This window comes from Staurois parvus, unplaced genomic scaffold (assembly GCF_062004578.1).
Source record: "Staurois parvus isolate SC_StPar_1 unplaced genomic scaffold, SC_StPar_1.0 ptg000114l, whole genome shotgun sequence".
Lineage (NCBI taxonomy): Eukaryota > Metazoa > Chordata > Amphibia > Anura > Ranidae > Staurois > Staurois parvus.
In genome coordinates, this window is record NW_028317910.1 from 8,137,566 (window position 1) to 8,157,634 (window position 20,069).

The window sequence follows — 20,069 nt, forward strand, 5'->3', positions numbered from 1 at the left end:
GCCCAATTTCCTTTAGATTTACTTTCAACTATGTAGAGCAAGGGCCTTCCTTATTGGATACAATTGAAAGAGTTGTTCAGGTTTGACCTCCCTATTTATATGGTTTTTGGTAAATCTAAAGCAAAATTCTCAAGAAAATTGTATAGTGTGTGGCCAGCCTAACAGTTGACCGTGGAATATTTAGTAGTAAAGAAATTTCATGGATGGACTTATTGCGCAGGTGGCAACCTATCACGGTACCACGCTTGAATTCACTGAGCTCCTGAGAGCGACCCATTCTTTCACAAATGTTTGTAGAAGCAGTCTGCATGCCTAGGAGCTTGATTTTATACACCTGTGGCCATGGAGGTGATTGGAACACCTGAATCCAATGATTTGGGGTGCTGGATACTTTTGGCAATATAGTGTATATTTGCAAATGTGTGTAAACAAAACCCTGCAGGCTGGCTGGTAAGTGCTGGGAAATCCTTTGTGATGAACCACGGGGCCCCATACAGCCAAAATCACAGGGCCCTCACTACGACCCCCCCCCCCCCCAAGAAGAAACAAAAAAACACAGCTTACTATGCTTTAGTTATGAATGAACACAGTGCATGGCCAGTACTGATTACTTATTGTGTTCATTCGGGGAAGGAAAGTAAATGTGACATATTTACCAGACCCTTCCCACCCTCTTCATCTTGAGGGATCCTGCTGTGTGCTTGCAGCTGATGGAGGGAAGCCAGCATCACTGCGGGGATGGGGGCACACCGGGGTGCCTGGGCAGCAGGAGGAAACATATGATGTACAGCTAGGGTGATGGGTGCGGTGCGGGGCAATTACTGGAATTGATCCCCTGTATGGTACTCTTCAGCAGCTGAGCCAGCGGGAGGGAGAGGAGAAGAAGCCAGCTTTCAGCTGCTGCAGAGCGCCATACAGTGGATCGGTTCCAGCAATTGCCCCCCCCCCCCCTTGCTGATCACCCTCCCTGCCCACATCCGATTCACCCAGCTGTCTTGGCCCTCCTGCTGGCCTGGGCCCCATACAGGAAGACTGGTAGTACCCCCTTATCCATGGCCCTGCATGTGCACCTTGCTGCAAAGGCCAGTTATAGATTGGTTGCCACTTTTTTGTGCTGCGCTCTGTTTATCCGGAGAACTAGGCTCTCCCTGTGTAATCATAGGAGATCTGTGACAGCCAGGTGCTGTGCTCTGTTTATTAGGAGAAAATGACTCTCCCTGTGTAAATCATTAGGGCACTGTGCTCTGTTTGTAAGAATGTAGCTCTCCTTGTGTAATCATTGAAGCTCATTGACAGCCAAACGCTGTGCTCTGTTTAGCAGGAAAATGCAGATCTCCCATTGTAATGTGAGAGCTGTAGTCTCCCAGTATACTCTGTAGACTGAGCCTATCGGTTTGAAAATTGCACAGTACAGGACATGGCAGGGCAATGCAGAGGCAAGAGCGGCACCCGCATTAGCCTTACCCCCTCCGCACTATACCCAAGGCAGTTGCCACTTTGGCCTAAGCCTGGCCCTGGTAAGGGAAAGCAGGGCTTTATTGTAAAGAAGTATTAGAGGCAATTTCCCAGCACAAAGTAAAAGAATGTTGACTGTGTTTAAAAGACTACAGAGCACCAGAATAAATGAAGTTAATGGTTTCTGGCACACATGTGACTTGCTGTCCAGTAATTATGTAGAGGAACGCTGCCAACTGAACCGCCTTTTCTGATAATGGAAAATATTTCTGAATAATAAAAGCAACTGCATTAACTGGAGTCTTGCTTAAGGTTCATTGTTCTTCAAAGAGGACAGATTTGTTTTAGTATTGGGAGGAGTTATGATGTAGTAGTTTTAAGTGATGTACTTTTATTGGCTAACCTAGTTTATTAAAGGTGTGCAAGGGTCCTAGATTTGGTTTTGGTCTGATAAATGCATGCATCCCTGTGGGTCCATGCATGAGCTTGCATTTATCAGACTGGAATCAATTCAGGGCCCAAGTCCCTCTCTACAATTTTTGGGCAGATTTCATAACTTAAATTAGTGGATTAGGGAGATCATTTCAATGCCAAAATGTCTGCATTATTCAATACTCTGCTACTGTGTGTACTACTCATGCAAAAGTGAACAATACTTCCTTACAGTCCTCTGGTCCTACACATTTATCTCAGCAGTATTGTATGGATCTCGTCTGTAGTATGCTATTCGGAATGTATTTTTTTTAACCACTATTGTCTGAATAAAAAAAAAAAGTTTATTGTGAAGCTCACATATTCTTTTAGTTTCAGCTGGCATGTCTTATTTTGCTGTAGGGGTAACTGCTGTTAACATTTACAGTTCATGCTAAAACTTGCCATGAACCTTTTGTGGATCAAAGTGCAGTAGACGAAGAATATAACTTGACCAGTGTAAAATGTGAAACTTGCTTCATACTTTCTTTCAGGAGAATGTGACAATAACCGCTCCCTGAACATACCTTTTTAATGCCCTTTGTGTTTCCATGCAGGACCTCTGCTCTCCTCCATACCTCTCTCTCTCGAAGCCCATGGCGTCAGCATCCTCAGTGCCTGTTGGATTCCATTATGAAACGAAGTATGTTGTGCTCAGCTACCTGGGGCTCTCCCCACAAGAGGCTACAAGGGAAGCACCCCCTGCAACTAGTGCTGGTAAGTAGATGACATTGCAATTGGTGACTTGTTGGGGGTCGGTGGTACTGCTGGTCCCCACATGCTATACACGGCGGACAAAGATCTCTTACAGTATGATGTCTGTATTAGTTCTAAAAATTGGTATAGGCTGGCTTCAGCCCTCTGTGCCAGAGTGAAACATACGGCAACACACCTACTATGATGCATTGCCTTGCCACTCATTTTCAGCTATACCTCAACCCACTAAGCCAGCACACTACCATGCATTGTGGAGCAGGTCCATTTTAAACTAAATGTCAATGTACAATAGCACATTGTGATACAAAGTATATTATTAGTTTATTTTTAAAAAAATTGTAGTTCTAAACGAATGTTTTGTACATTTTTCGTTTTATTGTGTGGTCTTGTGATTGCACAGCCTTCCAAAGAGGGAAAACAGACTCGCAAATGACCACACCAGCACAGGGCTGCTTCCGTACTTGGCGTGGTCAATTTGAAACCGCATCCAAGGGGAAATTATTAGTATTATTATACAGGATTTATATAGCGCTAACGGTTTGCTCAGCACTTTGGAAATGGAAGGATAACCAGATACAGTATTTAGCAGCAACAAACATAATCTGAAAAAAAGTGTACATTTACTGATAGCTAAATGAATAGGCCTACACATACATTAAATCCTAATTTTGGGGTTAACATACAAGTGGTATTAAACCCAGATGCAAATATTATATAGCAGCTCACCAATTCTTTCATGTAATGGCTGAATTAGTTTTCTTTTTTGAACTTCCTTTCCTTCATTTTATGCCATGTCATCTAGCCAGTAAGTATGTTGTTCTGCAACTGAACAAGCTGTCCTGCAGATGTAGCGGTTAGAGGGTTGATACAAGCCATTTACCATTGTTAGAACTGACAGGGATGCTTACAATGATACGATTTATTTACTTATGTAATAAATCCCAAAAGAAAAAAAAAACTGTTGCTTTAACTGCTTGGGTACCCCCATAGCAAACTGCTTAGTTTGGAGGCACCAGGCAGGAGGGAGAGGCCAGGAGCGCAGGCGGGGGACTCGAGAAGAGGAAAATCGGGGCTTCTCTGTGCAAAACCACTGCACAGAGCAGGTAAGTTTAACCACTTTTTTTTTTTTTTTTTTTTTTTAAAAGCCTGACATTTATTATCACTTTTTCATACGCAACACAATGCACATTAACCTCCACAAAAAATCACTGATATTCCCTTGGTCACTCCCAGCACAGGTGGATGTTTAACCCTTAGCTCTCCACAACCCAGTTACATATAGTGTTTGATGTATATCTAAAAAAAACAAAAGTGCAGACCATACACAGGCTGTAAAACTATTTACTCTTAGCAGCCTTGCATGGCCCGCTTAGTGCTCCTGTCTCGAACAGGTTTTGCTCATACAGAGCTTAAGCAGTTGTGATAACAATGTGGTCAAAATGTCATCAAAGTAAACAGGATGTGTGTAGTATGTCCTATCTCCCCCCTTCTCACCCATCTCTTCCACCTGCACTTTCTGGCAATACCCAGCTGGGGGTTACTGTGTAAATACACCATCTGTGCAAACTGCTGCTGTCAAAAATGGACATCTGACACAGTGTTAATAAACATTGTACAGACAGGAGATAGACACTGTACAAGGTAACATTGTAATTTTTTTATTTACTTTGTTTCAAGTAAGGTGTCTTCTACTTTTAAAATCCACCACACTGTCTTCCACTTATGCAGTAAACTGAGCCACCCACGATGCTGGTCCAGGATTATCTCCAGCTAAGGGCTTGATTTGGTATCTGACACCAGACTGCCCTAAACTACCTCTACACATTGTCAAGATCTTGATTCTAAAATAACATAGCGGCAGACAGACCTTACAGTGGGGAAAATAATAATTTGATCCCTGGCAGATTTTGTTAGTTTGCCCACTTACAAAGAAATGAAGGGTCTATAATTTTAATCATAGGTGTATTTTAAATGATAGAAACACAATATCAACCAAAAATCCAGAAAAAAACAAGTGTACAGTCTTTCTACGTGAACATAATCCGCAACATACAGTGCGGAAAATTATTTGATCCCCTGCAGATTTTGTAAGTTTGCCCACTTAAAAATTTATCATTTATATCTTTTGTATCATACGTGTATTTTAAATGATAGACAGAATATCAACCAAAAATCCAGAAAAAACATAGTACAAATGTTATAAGTTGAGTTTCAGTGAGTAAAATAACTATTTGATCCCCAAGCAAAACATGACTTGGTACTTTGGTGGTAAAACCCTTGTTGGCAAGCACAGAGGTAAGACGTTTCTTGTAGTTGGTTTCCAGGTTTGGACACATCTCAGGAGGGATTTTGGTCCACTCTTCTTTACAGATCTTCTCTAAATCCTTAAGGTTTCTTGGCTGTCGCTTGACAACTCGAAGTTTCAGTTCTCTCCATAAATTTTCTATAGGATTAAAGTTTTGAGACTGGCTAGGCCACTCCATGACCTTAAGGTGCTTCTTCTTGAGCCACTTCTTTGTTGCCTTGGTGTTGTGTTTTGTGTCATTGTCATGCTGGTAGACCCATTCACGACCCATCTTCAGTGTTCTGGCTGAGGAAAGAAGGTTTTCATCTAAGATTTTACAATACATGGCCCCTCACTGTGGCAAAGTCGGCCTGTACCTTGATCAGAGAAATGGCCCCAAACCATAATGTTTCCATCTCCATGCTTGACTGTAGGATTGGTGTTCTTGGGGTCATTTTTTTTCCCTCCAAACACAGCGAGTCGATATAATGCCAAAGAGCTCTATTTTTGTCTCATCTAACCACATCACTTTCTCACAATCCTCCTCTGAATCATTTAGATCAGGGGTGTCAAACTGGCGGCCCTCCAGCTGTTGCAAAACTACAAGTCCCATCATGCCTCTGCCCTTGGGAGTCATGCTTTTAACTGTCAATCTTGCAATGCCTCATGGGACTTGTAGTTTTTGACAACAGCTGGAGGGCCGCCAGTTTGACAACTGCGATTTAGATCTTCACTGGCAAACTTCAGAGGGGCCTGTACATGTGCCTTCAGAAAGAGGGGGACCTTGCAGGTGCTGCAGGATTTCAATCCATGGCACGTGTTGTGTTACCAGTGGTTTGTTTGGTGACTGTGGTTCCAACTTCCTTGAGATTTTTCACAAGCTCCTCTGTAGTTCTTGGATGTTCCCTCACTTTTTTCGTGATCATCCTTACCCCATGAGGCTAAACTTTGCATGGAGCTCCAGACCGAGGGTGATTGATGGTTATTTTGTATTTCTTCCATTTGCGAATAATCGCTCCAACAGTTGTCACCTTCTCAACAAGCTTCTTGCTGATGGTCTTGTAGCCCATTCCAGCCTTGTGCAGGTCTAAATTCTTGTCCCTGATGTCCTTTGACAGCTCTGTGGTCTTTCAGATGATGGTGAGATTTGAATGGAAGAAAAAGATTCAGTGGACAGGTGTCTTTATACACATAACGAGTTGTCGTTAGATTAGTCCTGTCAATTTTAAGAAGGTGCTCCTGTGTACTACATGAGCACATAGCCAGTCTGTTGGAGCCAGAATTATTGTTGGTAGGGGATCAAATACGTAAATTACTCGCTGCACTGCAGCTCAATTTTATAACATTTGTATCGTGGATTTTCTGGATTGTTGGTTGATATTCTCTCTAGCATTTAAAAAATATCTATGATCAAAACTATAGACCCTTCATTTGTAAATGGGCAAACTTACAAAATCTGCAGGGGATCAAATAATTTTCCCCACTGTATAAACTCAAGCTGGATCCTCTAGCATGTCCCACCAAGCCAATGGGCTTAGCCGTGTCAGAATCTGCCAGGAACAGTTGTTTCTTTAAAGCGACTTCTCTGGGCAGAACGTTATTTATCTGAAGCCCTGAAGAAGAGTGGTTTGGAAACTCCCCGAAGACATTGGCTACTAACCTTCATCATTCTTCTGCAACACCCCACTTTTTTCTTTGTGTGTGTTTTTTGTTTTTTTTTTTTTTTTTTTTTACGGTTCCAGTTTTATCCAAGACTCTTTTTAGTGGGTAAAAAGGACATGTTTAAGGAGACTTGCTGATCTGACTGATAATGTTTTTGGAACCCAAATGACATTGGGATCCAGCGCTACTCCTGGCCCAATTTTGTGTTTTTTTGTTTGTTTTTTTTTATGCATGCTCTTCAGCATAAATCTGCCATCTAGCTTGTGGGATGCTGTTGTAACTCCTCCTTAGCTTCCTGCATGGTATATTTAATTTTTGCTGTTTTCATTCTGATGCATATGTGCGTTCCTTCACTTCCACTTATGCCACATTTTATACCACATTTGATCAGTTTCATCCCTGGCCCATCCACTCGTTTTTAATTTTGATCGAGGTCTCTTGTGGTCCCATGCTGACAAGGCGCTACTGTTAAATGTTGGGTTGTGTAAGCGTGCACAGCTGGCGCTCCGCCCAGCGTCTCTGGCTGGTTCTACAGATATTTAGGTCTGCCCAGTAACTAGTGAGTGTCACTGTGCATGGCGTGGCAGCGGCTTCTGCTCTCTCCCGTGTTTTCCGCCTGGTTTCTAATTCTGTCTGACAGGTTGTCGGGTGAAATCAAGCTCTCACGAAAAGCTGGAACTGAGCATAAGTTCTACCCAGTCTTCTGAGAATATCGGTCTCTTACTTTAGCTCTGCTAGGAGATGGAGCATGGTGGCTGATGTTTTGGTTCTTTAGGTACCAGATTTGGACCTACAAAACGCTAAAACATACAACACAATAGAGATTCCAGAAAGTTACGGGAGCCTACAGCTGTTCTGTGCTTGCTGCCTCTTTGTCAGGGCTGGTACAAAACAGGTTTCATCTTTATAATTCAATACAGTACACAGATTGCGTATTCATTGACCCTGGGTTATGGGTTATAGGCTGGTACCCTGAGATATTTGGATATTGGCTAGCTTTTGAGGACATGCCCCCTGAGTGCCTCCCTTCCTTTAACACTACCCCACTTTGTGAGTCCTCAGTATTTTCCTACTGTCCTAAAGGTAATGGGCCCTTTCTCTCTTACAGAGAAATTACTCTTTGCTAAAAATAGTTTAGTAATTTTCTCTTTTGAATTCTTCAGTCATCTTTTCACTTTCTTCTAATATGAAAATGCAGTGCATCTGGATCAGTACAGCCTTGGTAATACCTTGACAACCGTATCTGGACCCCACACTGTGGCGATGGTCTGTAATGTTGCTTTGGGCACTGGATCCTGCACGGGCACTTACCTCAGGACATTGTGCAACGTGTGTAGTTCGTTGCAGGGTGCTATACAGGTTCAGGGCCGTGGTCCACCCCTATGGAACCCAGACCTTTTAAAACCCCTCCGGGGGTATGACAACCATGACCGGTAGGAGAGAGTGACTCTGTATCTCTGATTATTACTGTGAGAAAATTCAACCATTCTGAGCTTAGTCTCAGGTGGATGACTAGGTGTTAAATCACACCACAGGTCACACACTTTACTGCCACTTCTGCCTAGAGCCTTTTTATGAGATACTCGGGTACCTCTTCCCACCCTTTTGCCATGAGAACTTCGGTATAGGGAATTCTGCACCCGGGTTGCTACTTACTTTCTTGCGCACGCTTACCCTATTTCCATATGCTTGCCTGTGAGATTCTCAAAGGGGATTATCCTCACCTGTAGTAATGGCAGAAATCAGAAGGGAGAGATTGTGGTACGAACACAAGCGATGTTAGTGCAGCGATCTCCCCCCTCTGTGCTATCACCGATCAGCCCCACAGCCATTGGCTGCAAGCGCTGATCGATTGTGGGTCGGATACTGGTTTTCTAGCACGCTTGTTTGACAGAAGCTGGTCATGAGACCTGCTTCTGTAGAATAGACAGCTATACACTGGAGACATAAGTCTGCTGGTTCCTGCTGAACTGACCAGTTTCGCACAATTTTCAGCCCGTGTACAAGGTTTATGGCTGCCACCTGGCCATTCATACCTTTTCAGTACTGCCAGGCAAATGTCTAATCTTTTGCAGATGCAGCTTTGGGCCACAGGGTTCTTGCAGTGGCATTCCGACCACTTGTTGGGCCTGTTGGCATATTCATTGCTTGGGGACGTCCCAGGGCCAATGAATGCACCTGTGTCCAGTACTATACGATGAAGAGGAATATTGATGTCCCTATAAATTCCATATCTTGGATTACAGTACAAGACACAGACCACCCTCCCATCTATTCCTGGGTTATTCTGCACTGCTTGATACAAACCTGGGGGCTTGCATAGTGCGGTAGGGTTATAGGGGGAGAATGCTAAGGGGGTGTCAGTCTGGAAGAATGGGAGTTCCTTAGCAGACCACATTTGCATGCAGATTATCCTATGTAATGCCCACATGTGTTGCTGAGCCTCATTGATTGAAAGAACTAAAATCCAGTGAATGAAAGGGGCAGGCCAAGGACATTCTCCAGCCAGAAAATGAGGTGGCTTTCTGACTTGCTGCAACTTCTAATGCACATTAATTTCACTGCATTTCTAATTACTAATTTCTGCTCCTCGCAGAGTAAGGGTGACCATACATTTCTCTTCTTCAACTATGGGTTGAAAGAGAGAATCACTAGATTTCCCCATCAACCCAGTCCGTGGTGATGGGGGAATCCCTCTCGCTGTGATATTGTGCTGATTAGGGAAACCTCCCGTCAGACTACAATGATCACTGCTGGTGGCTATAGCTGCCAGCAGTGATCGCATGAAAAAAACCTGACAAGCTGGTTGTACTGAAGTTGATCTATTGACAACCAGCCTGCCCATTAGATGAATCGAAATTTCTATCAGTCAGTGATCGACTTAAGTGATTTCAGTACAGGAGAGCCTGTAAAACTATGCAAGACTGAAGGAAGACTGCAGTTCACCTGTAATATTTACTGTTGAGTTAGTATGTATAGTTGAAAACAATCTTGTAGATTAAGAATCAGTCCTTCAAGCGGAACTACACTCTAAGCATCACAAACCAAAAACGCTATTTATTTCATTTTTAATATTCCAAGCAAACTCCTCCATCCATGTCTCTGCCTTTATTTTGCTGAGAAATCACTTAGAAAAACACCCCCTAGCATTTCTAGCCATGGCCATCTTGCGTAAGGGCAGATAATTCATGTTGCATATGCTTTCTGGAATCCATCTGTCTTTAGCCCAGGTATGCAGGTAGGAGGGTGTGCTTAGCTGAGAAAACCCCTCCTCCCCTCACGAAGACTCCTGAGATGTATGGCATCATTTGCCTAGGCATTGAAACAAGGAAAGAGTAAAATAGTCAATGTTGCTTGAGAGAGTGAAATTCCACTTTCAGCAAGGTTGAATTGGCATTAAGGTAAAAAGGAAAAAAATCGCAAACAATTACTTGGACTTGGAGCTCAAACTCTGCATAAGAAATACAGATTAACCCTAAAAATACTTGCTGTGTTTTAGATTGGTTTGACTAGTTCCTCTCATATTTAATTCTGGTTAACTGTTTATATCCTGTATTTTTCAATGTTTATTCCTTTTACTGAACACCCATCCTGTCTTGAAATATTGCCCTGATCTCCATTGCAGACATCCAGCAGCCTGCGCCCCCATCTGTGGCCAGAGATGATCTGGACAAAGTTAAGGTGGAGCTGGAAGAGGAGCTGAAAAGATTGGAGGAGGCGATATCTGCAGGTTTGTTTTCTGAGGGGGTGGAGAGGTATTGATTGTTGTATTTAGCAGTTTGCCTGAAGTACAGTTTCAGTGTGGACCTGTAATAATTGTGATGCAGTGCCTAGAAACTTAGATTTTTGTCTGTCATGGCTATCATCTGGCTTCAACACATAGCAAGGCAACAGTGCCTTGATGTACATTTGTATTTTTTTTTTTTTTTTTTATACATTTATGTAGGTTACTTCTGAGGTGCATGTTCAGGTCTGGGACTCACTTGGTAGTGAAACCAAAGAAATTGACAGCTGAGGGATATGCATCATCTAAAAAGTTTTCAGCCCATATGTCAAGAGCATTTCATTATTTTACTAATATTCTTTTTTCCTTTTCTATGGTGATTGTGACCATATTATTGCACTTGCAAACACCCCCTTTCTCTTTATCCCTGTGCAGCAATTAGTTAGATGCACCGAAATAAAGTAAGGAAGTGTAGAATTAACTTGGCATACTGTGCATGGCCCCAACCAGTTAATATTAGGAGTTGAAAATGAACCAAATGTATGTAACCACACACAGGGGGTGCCGTATCAGAAGGAAAAATATATGCATATCTTCTAATCGGAAGGTGACCTGCAAGCCAAATTATCAGCCAGACATTGACTCCAACCTATAGATGCAGCCCCTGATTAGCAGCGTCAGTTGTCGCAGCTGCCTCAATACACACAGTTTGCATGGATGAAGGAATTGATTGTTTTTTTTTTTCTTGTACAGCTCAGGGGAAAGCTCTGTATGTCAGCCCTGTGTTCTCGACCACATCATTTCCCCTGATACCAGATTTATAACCGGGCTGCTGTATCAAGGTAGAGATGAAAAAATTATCTGAAAAATGTTTAAACCATATGGTTGCAAGAGAGGGTGATAAATTCAGTTGTTGGCTTTGTACAGCACACATCCAACAATTCCAGACTTTGTTGAGTTTAAACAGGCATGCTCGATGTTCATAGGTGGTTTATACAAATTCTTTGAGAAGTTGATCAGTCCTTTCCAGTAGAACAGTGGTGGAGGGTCCGGTTTCATGTGACTCAGACTTGTGGCCTGTCTTGCATTGAAAAGTCCTGATGGCAGTGGTTGAAGCGTTACCTGCTACTAAACCCAGTAAACCAGTAGAAACCACTGGGGTAGTCTCCGGAGCAGTACAAAAATTGTATATATATATATTTTAGGTAAAGGCTTTGCTTTTGTTTTTGTTTTTTTCCAGCCTTCCCCAGCACTGGCTTTGATATGCACACCTCGCCAGTATTCAGTCCTGTTAGCCCCGAGAGCGCCATTGAAGACTGTCTAGCACAGCTAGCAGAGAGGATGTGTCTTGAGATCCCAGGGCAATTGGACCAAGCCTGCCGGAACCTCCTAAGCAGGTGAATATAGCTATAATATAATCTAAGCTATAATCTAAACATACAAAAAATAGTAGTTTTGGTTGATTGGTAATTTTTTGTGGTGGGGTTTTTTTTTTTTTTTTCCCTCCTGGATCTCACCCCTTTTTTTTTTTCCTTTTTCTTTTCTTTTCTTTTTTTCCATGCGTAGTTGACAAGGAGACTCAGAGGTTACTGCTACAATGTATGCCTTTGGTGTAATGAACTTATGCCTTTGGTGTAATGCTTCACCCACCTCGTGCTGTGGGCTCAGTTTGGCATGTAGACAGTGCTAAACCATTAAGACAATCTACTTCCAGCTGAGGTCTTAGTCTTCTCAGCCCTGTGATGGGAGAAATTCCCCTATTCAGCAGTCAATGGCTGCAATACAGACAGTAAGACCGAGGAAAATATGAAAATAAATCCTTTGCCGGATTTCTGGGCATTCAGAATTGACAAATGCTTTCAAAGCTGTACATGGGTGAAAGATGTTAAAGAGGTTCCCCCACCTCCTGGTTTTGTCTTCTGTGTCCTTCACTTTAATCATCGGCACATGTGAGAGTAAAACTTTAATATAAGCACACAATAAAATGGCTCTACCTCCTTCTTTTTTTTTTTTCCCATACTATATATAAGATATTTTGGCCCATACAGTGCACTGACTGTTCAGATATAATTTATTATAATTCAGTGACCAGAATGCAAAACAAAAAATGTAATGCATTGCAGCTTACATTTCTTTGCTTGGTGATCCTGCCAGTAACACACTTCCGTCACTCTCTATTGTATCTGTGACGGAAGCTATAGCTTTCACCAAGGATGTACTTTTTTTTTTTTTTTTTTTCTTCTCTGGGTTGAATGACAACTAGTATCACTCAGTCTAGGAGACTGTCAAAAGGAAAGTGTATAATAGATTGTCATGGCCTAGCCCTCTGAGCATGGCACCCTGCACTCACAGTGCACTGATGCAGAAAACAGCACTGATGTCATTGCACCAGCACTGCTCTGTGCATCACCTAGGAACACTATCTGCCAGAAGAAAAATGGTAGAGGACCCAGCTAGTATTGTGACCAAGTGTTTAAAAAAAAAAAACAAACCCAAAACAACCATTTCATTCTGAGGCCGATTGGGGGATGGCTGGGGGATAAAAGGCTAAGCCTAGATTTAAGCTTTAAATGACCAGGGAAAAAGTCAGGTTGGACAGAGTATGAATTGCAAAGGCAACTGCATCACTTTTGGGTAGGTTTGCCAGTTTTAATTATTTGCCAGCCCGTTTAATCATCAGTGAATGTACTGGCAGGCATTGGCCAAGGTCAGATTGGTGATCTTTCCTTGATCCCGACAGGAACTTGACTTATGAGCTGTTCAAGAAGGAGGCAGAAGTTGCGGCTGTACACACTTCTGGATGGAACCAGGTAAGACACCGATATGTAGTTGGGTGTGCGTTTAAGAGAAATATTTGGTTTACATGGTAATAAAAACCTGGTTTTCATTCATCTGCACATAAGCAATTGCTCTGCCCTACTGGTGAAAACATGTTCAGTTCACCTGTCCTGGGGTGCCCAATCTCTGCTGTAGGAATCCACCCAAGCTTCAGGCAAGGGACTGGTCCCTGATGAATGTCATTTAATATCTTCTACACAGATGTTCTGATTCATGTTTTAAGCACTTCATCTTTCACACCTGTATACCTACTAAGCACCAGTGCAACGTTTACATTTCTGCTTTACTGTAAGATAAAAAGTAATAATACACAAATTTTTTTATAGGACAAACAAGGCTTTCTTTTGGGGATATTGTTTTGCAAAAATTATTTTATTTCTGACAAATTTACAGATCATTTTGGGGTTGCAGCTGGATGAAAAGACAGGTCATTCTACACACCCCCTGTGTGCTTCCATGATGTTTTGTGTGGTGTGTGTGTGGTACTGTATTACATCCCTTATTAATATGTGTGATTTGTAAGTATTTAGTAAGTGAGTGAGCCATAGTTGGTCATTACATAGACAGATTAGATAACACACTAATGGAAAGCTATTAAAATCTCTCAGCAAACAAATACATTTTCTTCCCACCTTCTGCACAGTGATTGTACTTTCCTTTTTCTCTCTTAAGCAGCCCATAGATGGCTTGATTTTCTTTTCTTCCACCATAGTTAGGAAAGGAAATTGCTTGATTCCCTGGTCAACACTGTTAGTGTTGATGGTGAATGCCTCCTGCAGTGCTATTGTGTTCTGCAGATGGGGAGCCGTCCAGGTCTGCAGAACATGATTGTTACTGCTAGGGACTATAGCCGCCAGCAGTAATTGAATGTGAAAAATCAGACCGGCGGGCTATTCCCAAGTCGATCGATGGAGTACGATCACCCTGCCTCCTATGGATCAAATCCCAGCTGGTCCCTGCTGAACTGGCTGAATTTTGATCCTTGTATGGCTGGCTAAGTGCACCTTTTCTGGTCTAAGACTGGATGAAAACAGTACTCTGTATAGGTGGCCCATCCTGTAACTGCTTTTATCTTTGCAGCTGCAAGGATGCTATGTGCCAATAAAAATACAGTATGTGTGAAATGTAAATGAGACATAAAAATGTTTTTGTTTTTTTTTTTAACATACTTTTATCTCCTATCAGACATACAGCCTCTAATTGAAACCTTGTATGGTATGGACCTCAGACTCAGCTACTTTTCGTGTTGAGCCTGTAAACAAATTTTTTACAGCAAAGTTGCCAGGGAGAGCCTTGAAAATGTGAAAAGCAACTGACAGGGTCACCTGCTTGGGTACTGGGGGGGGGGGGAGCAAATTTACCTGGCTTGAAGAAAATGGAAAAGATAAGTTTTTTTCCCATGTAGTAATAACTGTTAAAATTTTAAAACCTAAGTGGTTGTAAAGACAAGGTTTTTTTTACCTTCATGCATATAGTGTGCAGCCGCTCCCCCAACCCCCTAATACCTACCTGAGCCTCATCGCGATCCAGCGATGTGAATGACAGCCTCAGCTGTCCTGGGTCTCTGCCTCCTCATTGACTGAGACAGCAAGTGGGAGCCATTGGCTCCCGCTGCTGTCAAATCACAGCCAATGAGGAGAAAGGGGGTGGGGACAATCCGCGGCTCCGTGTGTGAATGGACACACTGAGCAGTGGGTGCCCCCATAGCAAGCTGCTTACTGTGGGGGCACCCAACAGACAGGAGGAGCCAGGAGAGCCTGTGGGGGACCCGAGAAGAGGAGGATCCAGGCTGCTCTGTGCAAAACCACTGCACACAGCAGGTAAGTATAGACATGTTTTAAAAAAAACCTTTTTAGAATCGCTTTAAAAATAGGAGCCAAAAGGTCAATCTCCTGTCTGGGTATAAGAATACAAAAAATGGTTTTGTGCCTGGAAAAAGTAGTATAAAATGTTATATCTTCCGGTATTCAATGGCATTGCCTAGCTGTCGTCATGTTTGTCACTGGTGCTTTTGCCATCTATAAAACCGTATCTAATTGCTCTCAAGGCAGATGAATGTGACCTTACAGGGATTCTTTCATATTCTTTTTCTGGAAAGGGATGATTGTCTTCTGTATTTTCTCTTTTGACATGATTCAATGTGAAATGTAATTTTATATGGTGTTTATATGGAAAGTATAATATGTCACCTGTTGTACTGCAGGTTTTGGTACCTCTGGTCCTCTTACAGCGCCTCCTGCTGGAGCTCACAAGGCACGGGAATCGTCAGCTAGACAATCTTGTACAACTTGGAGTATCATATATTGAGGAAATGTGTTTTGACTACATCATCCAGCAGGGAGGATGGGTAAGTAAATATGGTTCAGGCGTTCTTATGATTCACATTGTATTTTTATGCTACTTCACCCTCCGTAACGAACAATGAATGAGAATCGGCACACTCTTGAGATACTACTTGTGCTCATTCATCCCTTATTCTGTAAGTCCTAAGTCCAGAAACCCCTTATGTAGAGGGGAGCCTGGAAATCCATAACAAAGCATTCTTATGTAGAGTTGACACTCTTCAAGCAGCTGCCTGATGACCCCTAAAGTGAAATTTACACTGGAAAGAGACAAAATCACCGGGTCAGTCTAAGAGTATCAGTGAGTCTAAATGTGGAAAATGTGTTCTCCAAAAAAGTTAACCTTTCCAGATGGCTGGGAACACAGATGTGTATATTATGGCAAACAGGCTTTCACAATATATCGAGTCCAGCGTTCAGAGATTTGCAATCACTGATAGATAAAGGGTTATGACATCTAAATGCAGCAAGATCCAACAGCAGAGACATACCCACAGGAACAAAAAAATCATCAGACATTGATGCTTGGTAAGAGTGCTGCTTAATATTGTAGGTCCATAACATGCAGACTAGAGGAATTTGATCCATCCAGATTACATAAACAACAATCAATTTTTTTAAAAATGCAACATGTTTTGGAGGTCGAATTGCTTCCCTTTTTAGGAGTAACAGTCTGAGGAAGTGATGCTCAGTTTGGAGATTTTATTTTTGTTTTTTGGATATTTTTTTTTTTTTTTTTTGTAACAAACTCGTATAGATGACAAACCCCAGGCCAAAGCTGCCCATAATCCAGTAGAACTTTGTTAAAAAAAGTGAATTAAATTCAAACTGAATGTAGTTCATGAAAACTCATACTTGCTGTATTGTGACTGTGCATCCTGAAATTAAATGCAGAATTTTGGAACATTGGCGTGGCCATTGAACTAAATTTTTCATGGTTTTCATTAGAAATCTGTTGTGTTCATAAAAGTACTCTCTAATGCTCTGACAAAGTGGTGTGTGTTTGTTAGTTTTCTGCATATCCATACCAATGTTTGAAAAAAATTCTGCTGATGTATGGCAACATTAAACAAGCTAAGATGAAGAACACAAAAGGGGGCCATGGCCAAATTGGCTTACCTTCTAGGGGGAGCCCCTTGAAAGGAAAGCATACAGTTAGGTCCATATATATTTGTACACGGGCACAATTTTGTACCTTTTTTTTTTTTTTTTTCCCCTCAGGTATTTTCCAAAACATATTCAGGCTATAGTTTATATAACGGATATGGGCTGAAAGTGCACACTGGCAGGTTAAATTTGAGGGTATGTACATCCAAATATGAGGAAGGGTTTAGGAATTACAGCTTACGAATAGCCATCCCCCCTTTTTCAAGGGACCAAAAGTAATTGGACAGTTGAATAAAAAGCTGTTTCATGGCCAGGTGTGGGCTACTCCTTTTGTTATTTCTTCAATTAAGCAGATAAAAGGTCTGGAGTTGATTCTAAGTGTGGTATTTGGAATCTATTGCTGTGAACTCATCATGCGTTCAAAGAAGCTGTCCATGCAAATGAAATAGGCCTTTTGTAAGGCTTCAAAAACAAAACCAATCCATCAGAGAGATAGTTGCAATATTAGGAGTGGCCAAATCAACAGTTTGGTACATTCTGAGGAAAGCAGAACGCACTGGTGAGCTCAGCAACATAAAAAGGCATGGATGTCCACGGAAGACAACAGTGGTGGATGATTGCAGGATCCTCTATGGTAAAGAAAAACCCATTCACAACATCCAGACAACTGAAGGACACTCTCCAGGGGGTGGACGCATCATTGTAAAAGTCTACAATCAAGAGAAGACTTCATGAGAGCAAATAGAGGGATCACCACAAGGTGCAAAACCATTCATAAGCCTGAAGTTAGAAAAGCCAGATTAGACTTTGCTAAAAAAAAAATCTAAAAAAAAAAAAGTCAGACCTGTACTGGAAAAGCATTCTTTGGACAGATGAAACTAAGATTAAACTGTACCAGAATGACGAGAACAAAAAAGTGTGGAGAAGGCTTGGAACAGCTCATGATCCAAAGCACACAACGTCATCTGTAAAACATGGTGGAGGCAGTGTGATGGCATGGGCATGCATGGCTTCCAGTGGCACTGGGTCATTGGTGTTTATAGATGATGTGACAGAAGCAGCCGGATGAATTCTGCAGGGTTTAGAGATATACTGTGAGCCCAGATTCAGCCAAATGCAGCAAAGTTGATTGGACGGCACTTCACAGTACAGATGGACAATGATCCAAAACACACTGCAAAAGCAACTCAGGAGCTTTTAAAGGCAAAGTGGAATATTCTGCAATGGCCGAGTCAGTCACCTGATCTCAACCCAATTGAGCATGCATTTCACTTGCTGAAGGCAACACTTAAGGCAGACCCACAAACAAAGAACAACTGAAGACAGCTGCAGTTAGAGCCTGGCGAAGCATCAGAAAGGAGGAAACCCAGTCTTTGGTAATGTCCATGTGTTCCAGACTTTGGGCAGTCATTGCCAGAAAAGGATTCTCAACAAAATATTAAAAATGAACATTTTATTTATGATTATATTCATTTTTGTCCAATTACGTTTGAGCCCCTGAAAATAGAGGGACTGTGTATAAAAATGTTTGCAGTTCCTAAAATTTGTACTTGATATTTATGTTCAACCCCTTGAATTAAAGCTGAAAGTCTGCACTTCAAATTCATTTTGGATTGTTTCGTTTAATTTATTCTGGTAGTCTACAGAGGCAAAAGTATGAAAAGTGTGCCTGTGTCCAAATATATATGGACCTAACTGTATTTCAAGTTATAACTTAACCAGAAGCAAGAAAGGGAGCAGCCCTATAAATTTCAATCCTGAAAAAAATGTAACAGTTAAACAAAACAATGAAATAAAATGCCTCAACGACTTATTGAAGTGTCCCTCCGCAGGCCAGAATGTTGGCGTGGCTGACTTTGTCTTTAAATGTGTCACACGTCACCCTTTTTTTTTTTTTTTTTTTTCTTTTCCTTTTTTTTTTTTTTTTTTTGGACACTGTTGTGTCTGTTGCACTTTGAACTCCGGCTGTGAACTTGCTGGCAGATCGTCCTCTGTCTCCCCCGCGGATTAGATGGCAGGATTACAGGCGCCCCCATCCATCTGCTTTCTCTGCATGAAAGGTAATCCTTCAGGAAATGGAGAGTTTAAGCACGTTTCATTTCTCTGGTCTGTCCTCTCTGTGCAGATGTCGTGAGATACCCAAGCCCTCTGGCCTTGTCTATATCCTGGTGTGACATCGCTGCTACTTAAGGCTGAACTCCAGCCTTCCTATCAGCCTTGCAAAGTGGCACGAGCTCCTTTCCTGGACCTAAATTGCTTACTCTGTTGTCACTGCATACAGTGAGCTTCTCACAATATCCTTTAGAAGCTACAGACAGAGAGCCCACCTCATCTGCTGGCTGGAGGATTTCTCACATCTAGTCCTTTCCTCCCCAGCCTGACTGTCCCTAGCCCACCTTTTTGTTCATTGGTTTTAAAGTAGATGTTCAGTCAAAACCTACAAAGCCTAAATCTACTCTCATCCCCATTCTAAGTCTTTTCTATCTACCCTGCAAAAGGAAAGACGTCTATACTTGCCTATGCTCCTATCCGGTCACATGATCTCTCCAGCACTGGCTTCAGTATAAAGGAGAGATCTGACAATGGCTGCAGAACCTAGGTGGCAATAACATCACCCATATGCTTGCTATGGGGCATCCATTGACTGCTGTCTGTCCTCTTTGCTGAAGCTGGCGCTGGAACTCAATCATGTGACTAGACTGGAGCAACTTCAGAAAAGGTAAGTATTCTGATCTTTCCTTTTAAAGGGTAGATAGAATAGTCTTAGAATGGGGTGGGAGTAGATTTAAGCTTAGGTTTTGACTTGCCTTTTGCTTAAGTTCTTTCGATCATGGAGGCTCAGTATCACATGTGGGTACCACCTTGGTCAGCTTGTATGCAAATGCAGCCTGCCAAGGAATGCCGACTCCTGCAGACTCTTCCACCCATTACTTCTTCTCCTTCTTTTTTTTTTTTTTTCTCCTCCCAAGTGCCAAGCCAGTGTTTTTTGCATTAGGGCTTGGGGTTATTGAGTACTGAAGTATGGTGCTGTGTTGTATTTCAGGAAGTTATATACAGATCCTTGCCAGCCTCTCCCATAGAAAAGCATAGAGACCCAGTGATGACATCAATGGGTTTAAAATAAGGAATGGAATGGAAAGGTTTTAGTATAAAAAAAAAAAAAAAAAAAAAAAAAAATTTGCATGTAGGAAGGGAGGAACCATGGAAGGTCAGCTTTGACTACAGTGCACAATCTATAACCTTTCACTGGACGTTTATTTCATAATTGGACATAAATGTGTGTTAGATTTCTGCAGCAATTGTTAAGCATTCAGTTTACGATTTATAGCAGAACACTAGGCACACTGCTAAATTCACTGCTGAATTGCTTCTATATGACACCACTGTTCACTTCTGCAGTTTTGCTGTTACTTTTGTGCACATAGGCTGTGAAAGAGTGTCCTTCTTTAAGTTCTGAACACTTCCAGCT

The 20,069-nt window shown here is 42.0% G+C and overlaps 1 protein-coding gene across 2 annotated transcripts in view; it reads left to right on the forward strand.

Moving 5' to 3' along the window:
- Positions 1–20,069, forward strand: part of BCL2L13 (BCL2 like 13) — a 53,320-nt gene that overhangs the window by 13,038 nt on the left and 20,213 nt on the right. For both annotated transcript variants that reach the window (XM_089671848.1, XM_089671849.1), the window contains exons 2-6: positions 2,484–2,643; positions 10,215–10,319; positions 11,554–11,710; positions 13,054–13,123; positions 15,355–15,498. In XM_089671848.1, the coding sequence (XP_089527974.1) occupies positions 2,523–2,643; positions 10,215–10,319; positions 11,554–11,710; positions 13,054–13,123; positions 15,355–15,498 (597 nt within the window). In that variant the 5' untranslated portion in view covers positions 2,484–2,522. The remainder of the gene's footprint in view (positions 1–2,483; positions 2,644–10,214; positions 10,320–11,553; positions 11,711–13,053; positions 13,124–15,354; positions 15,499–20,069) is intronic.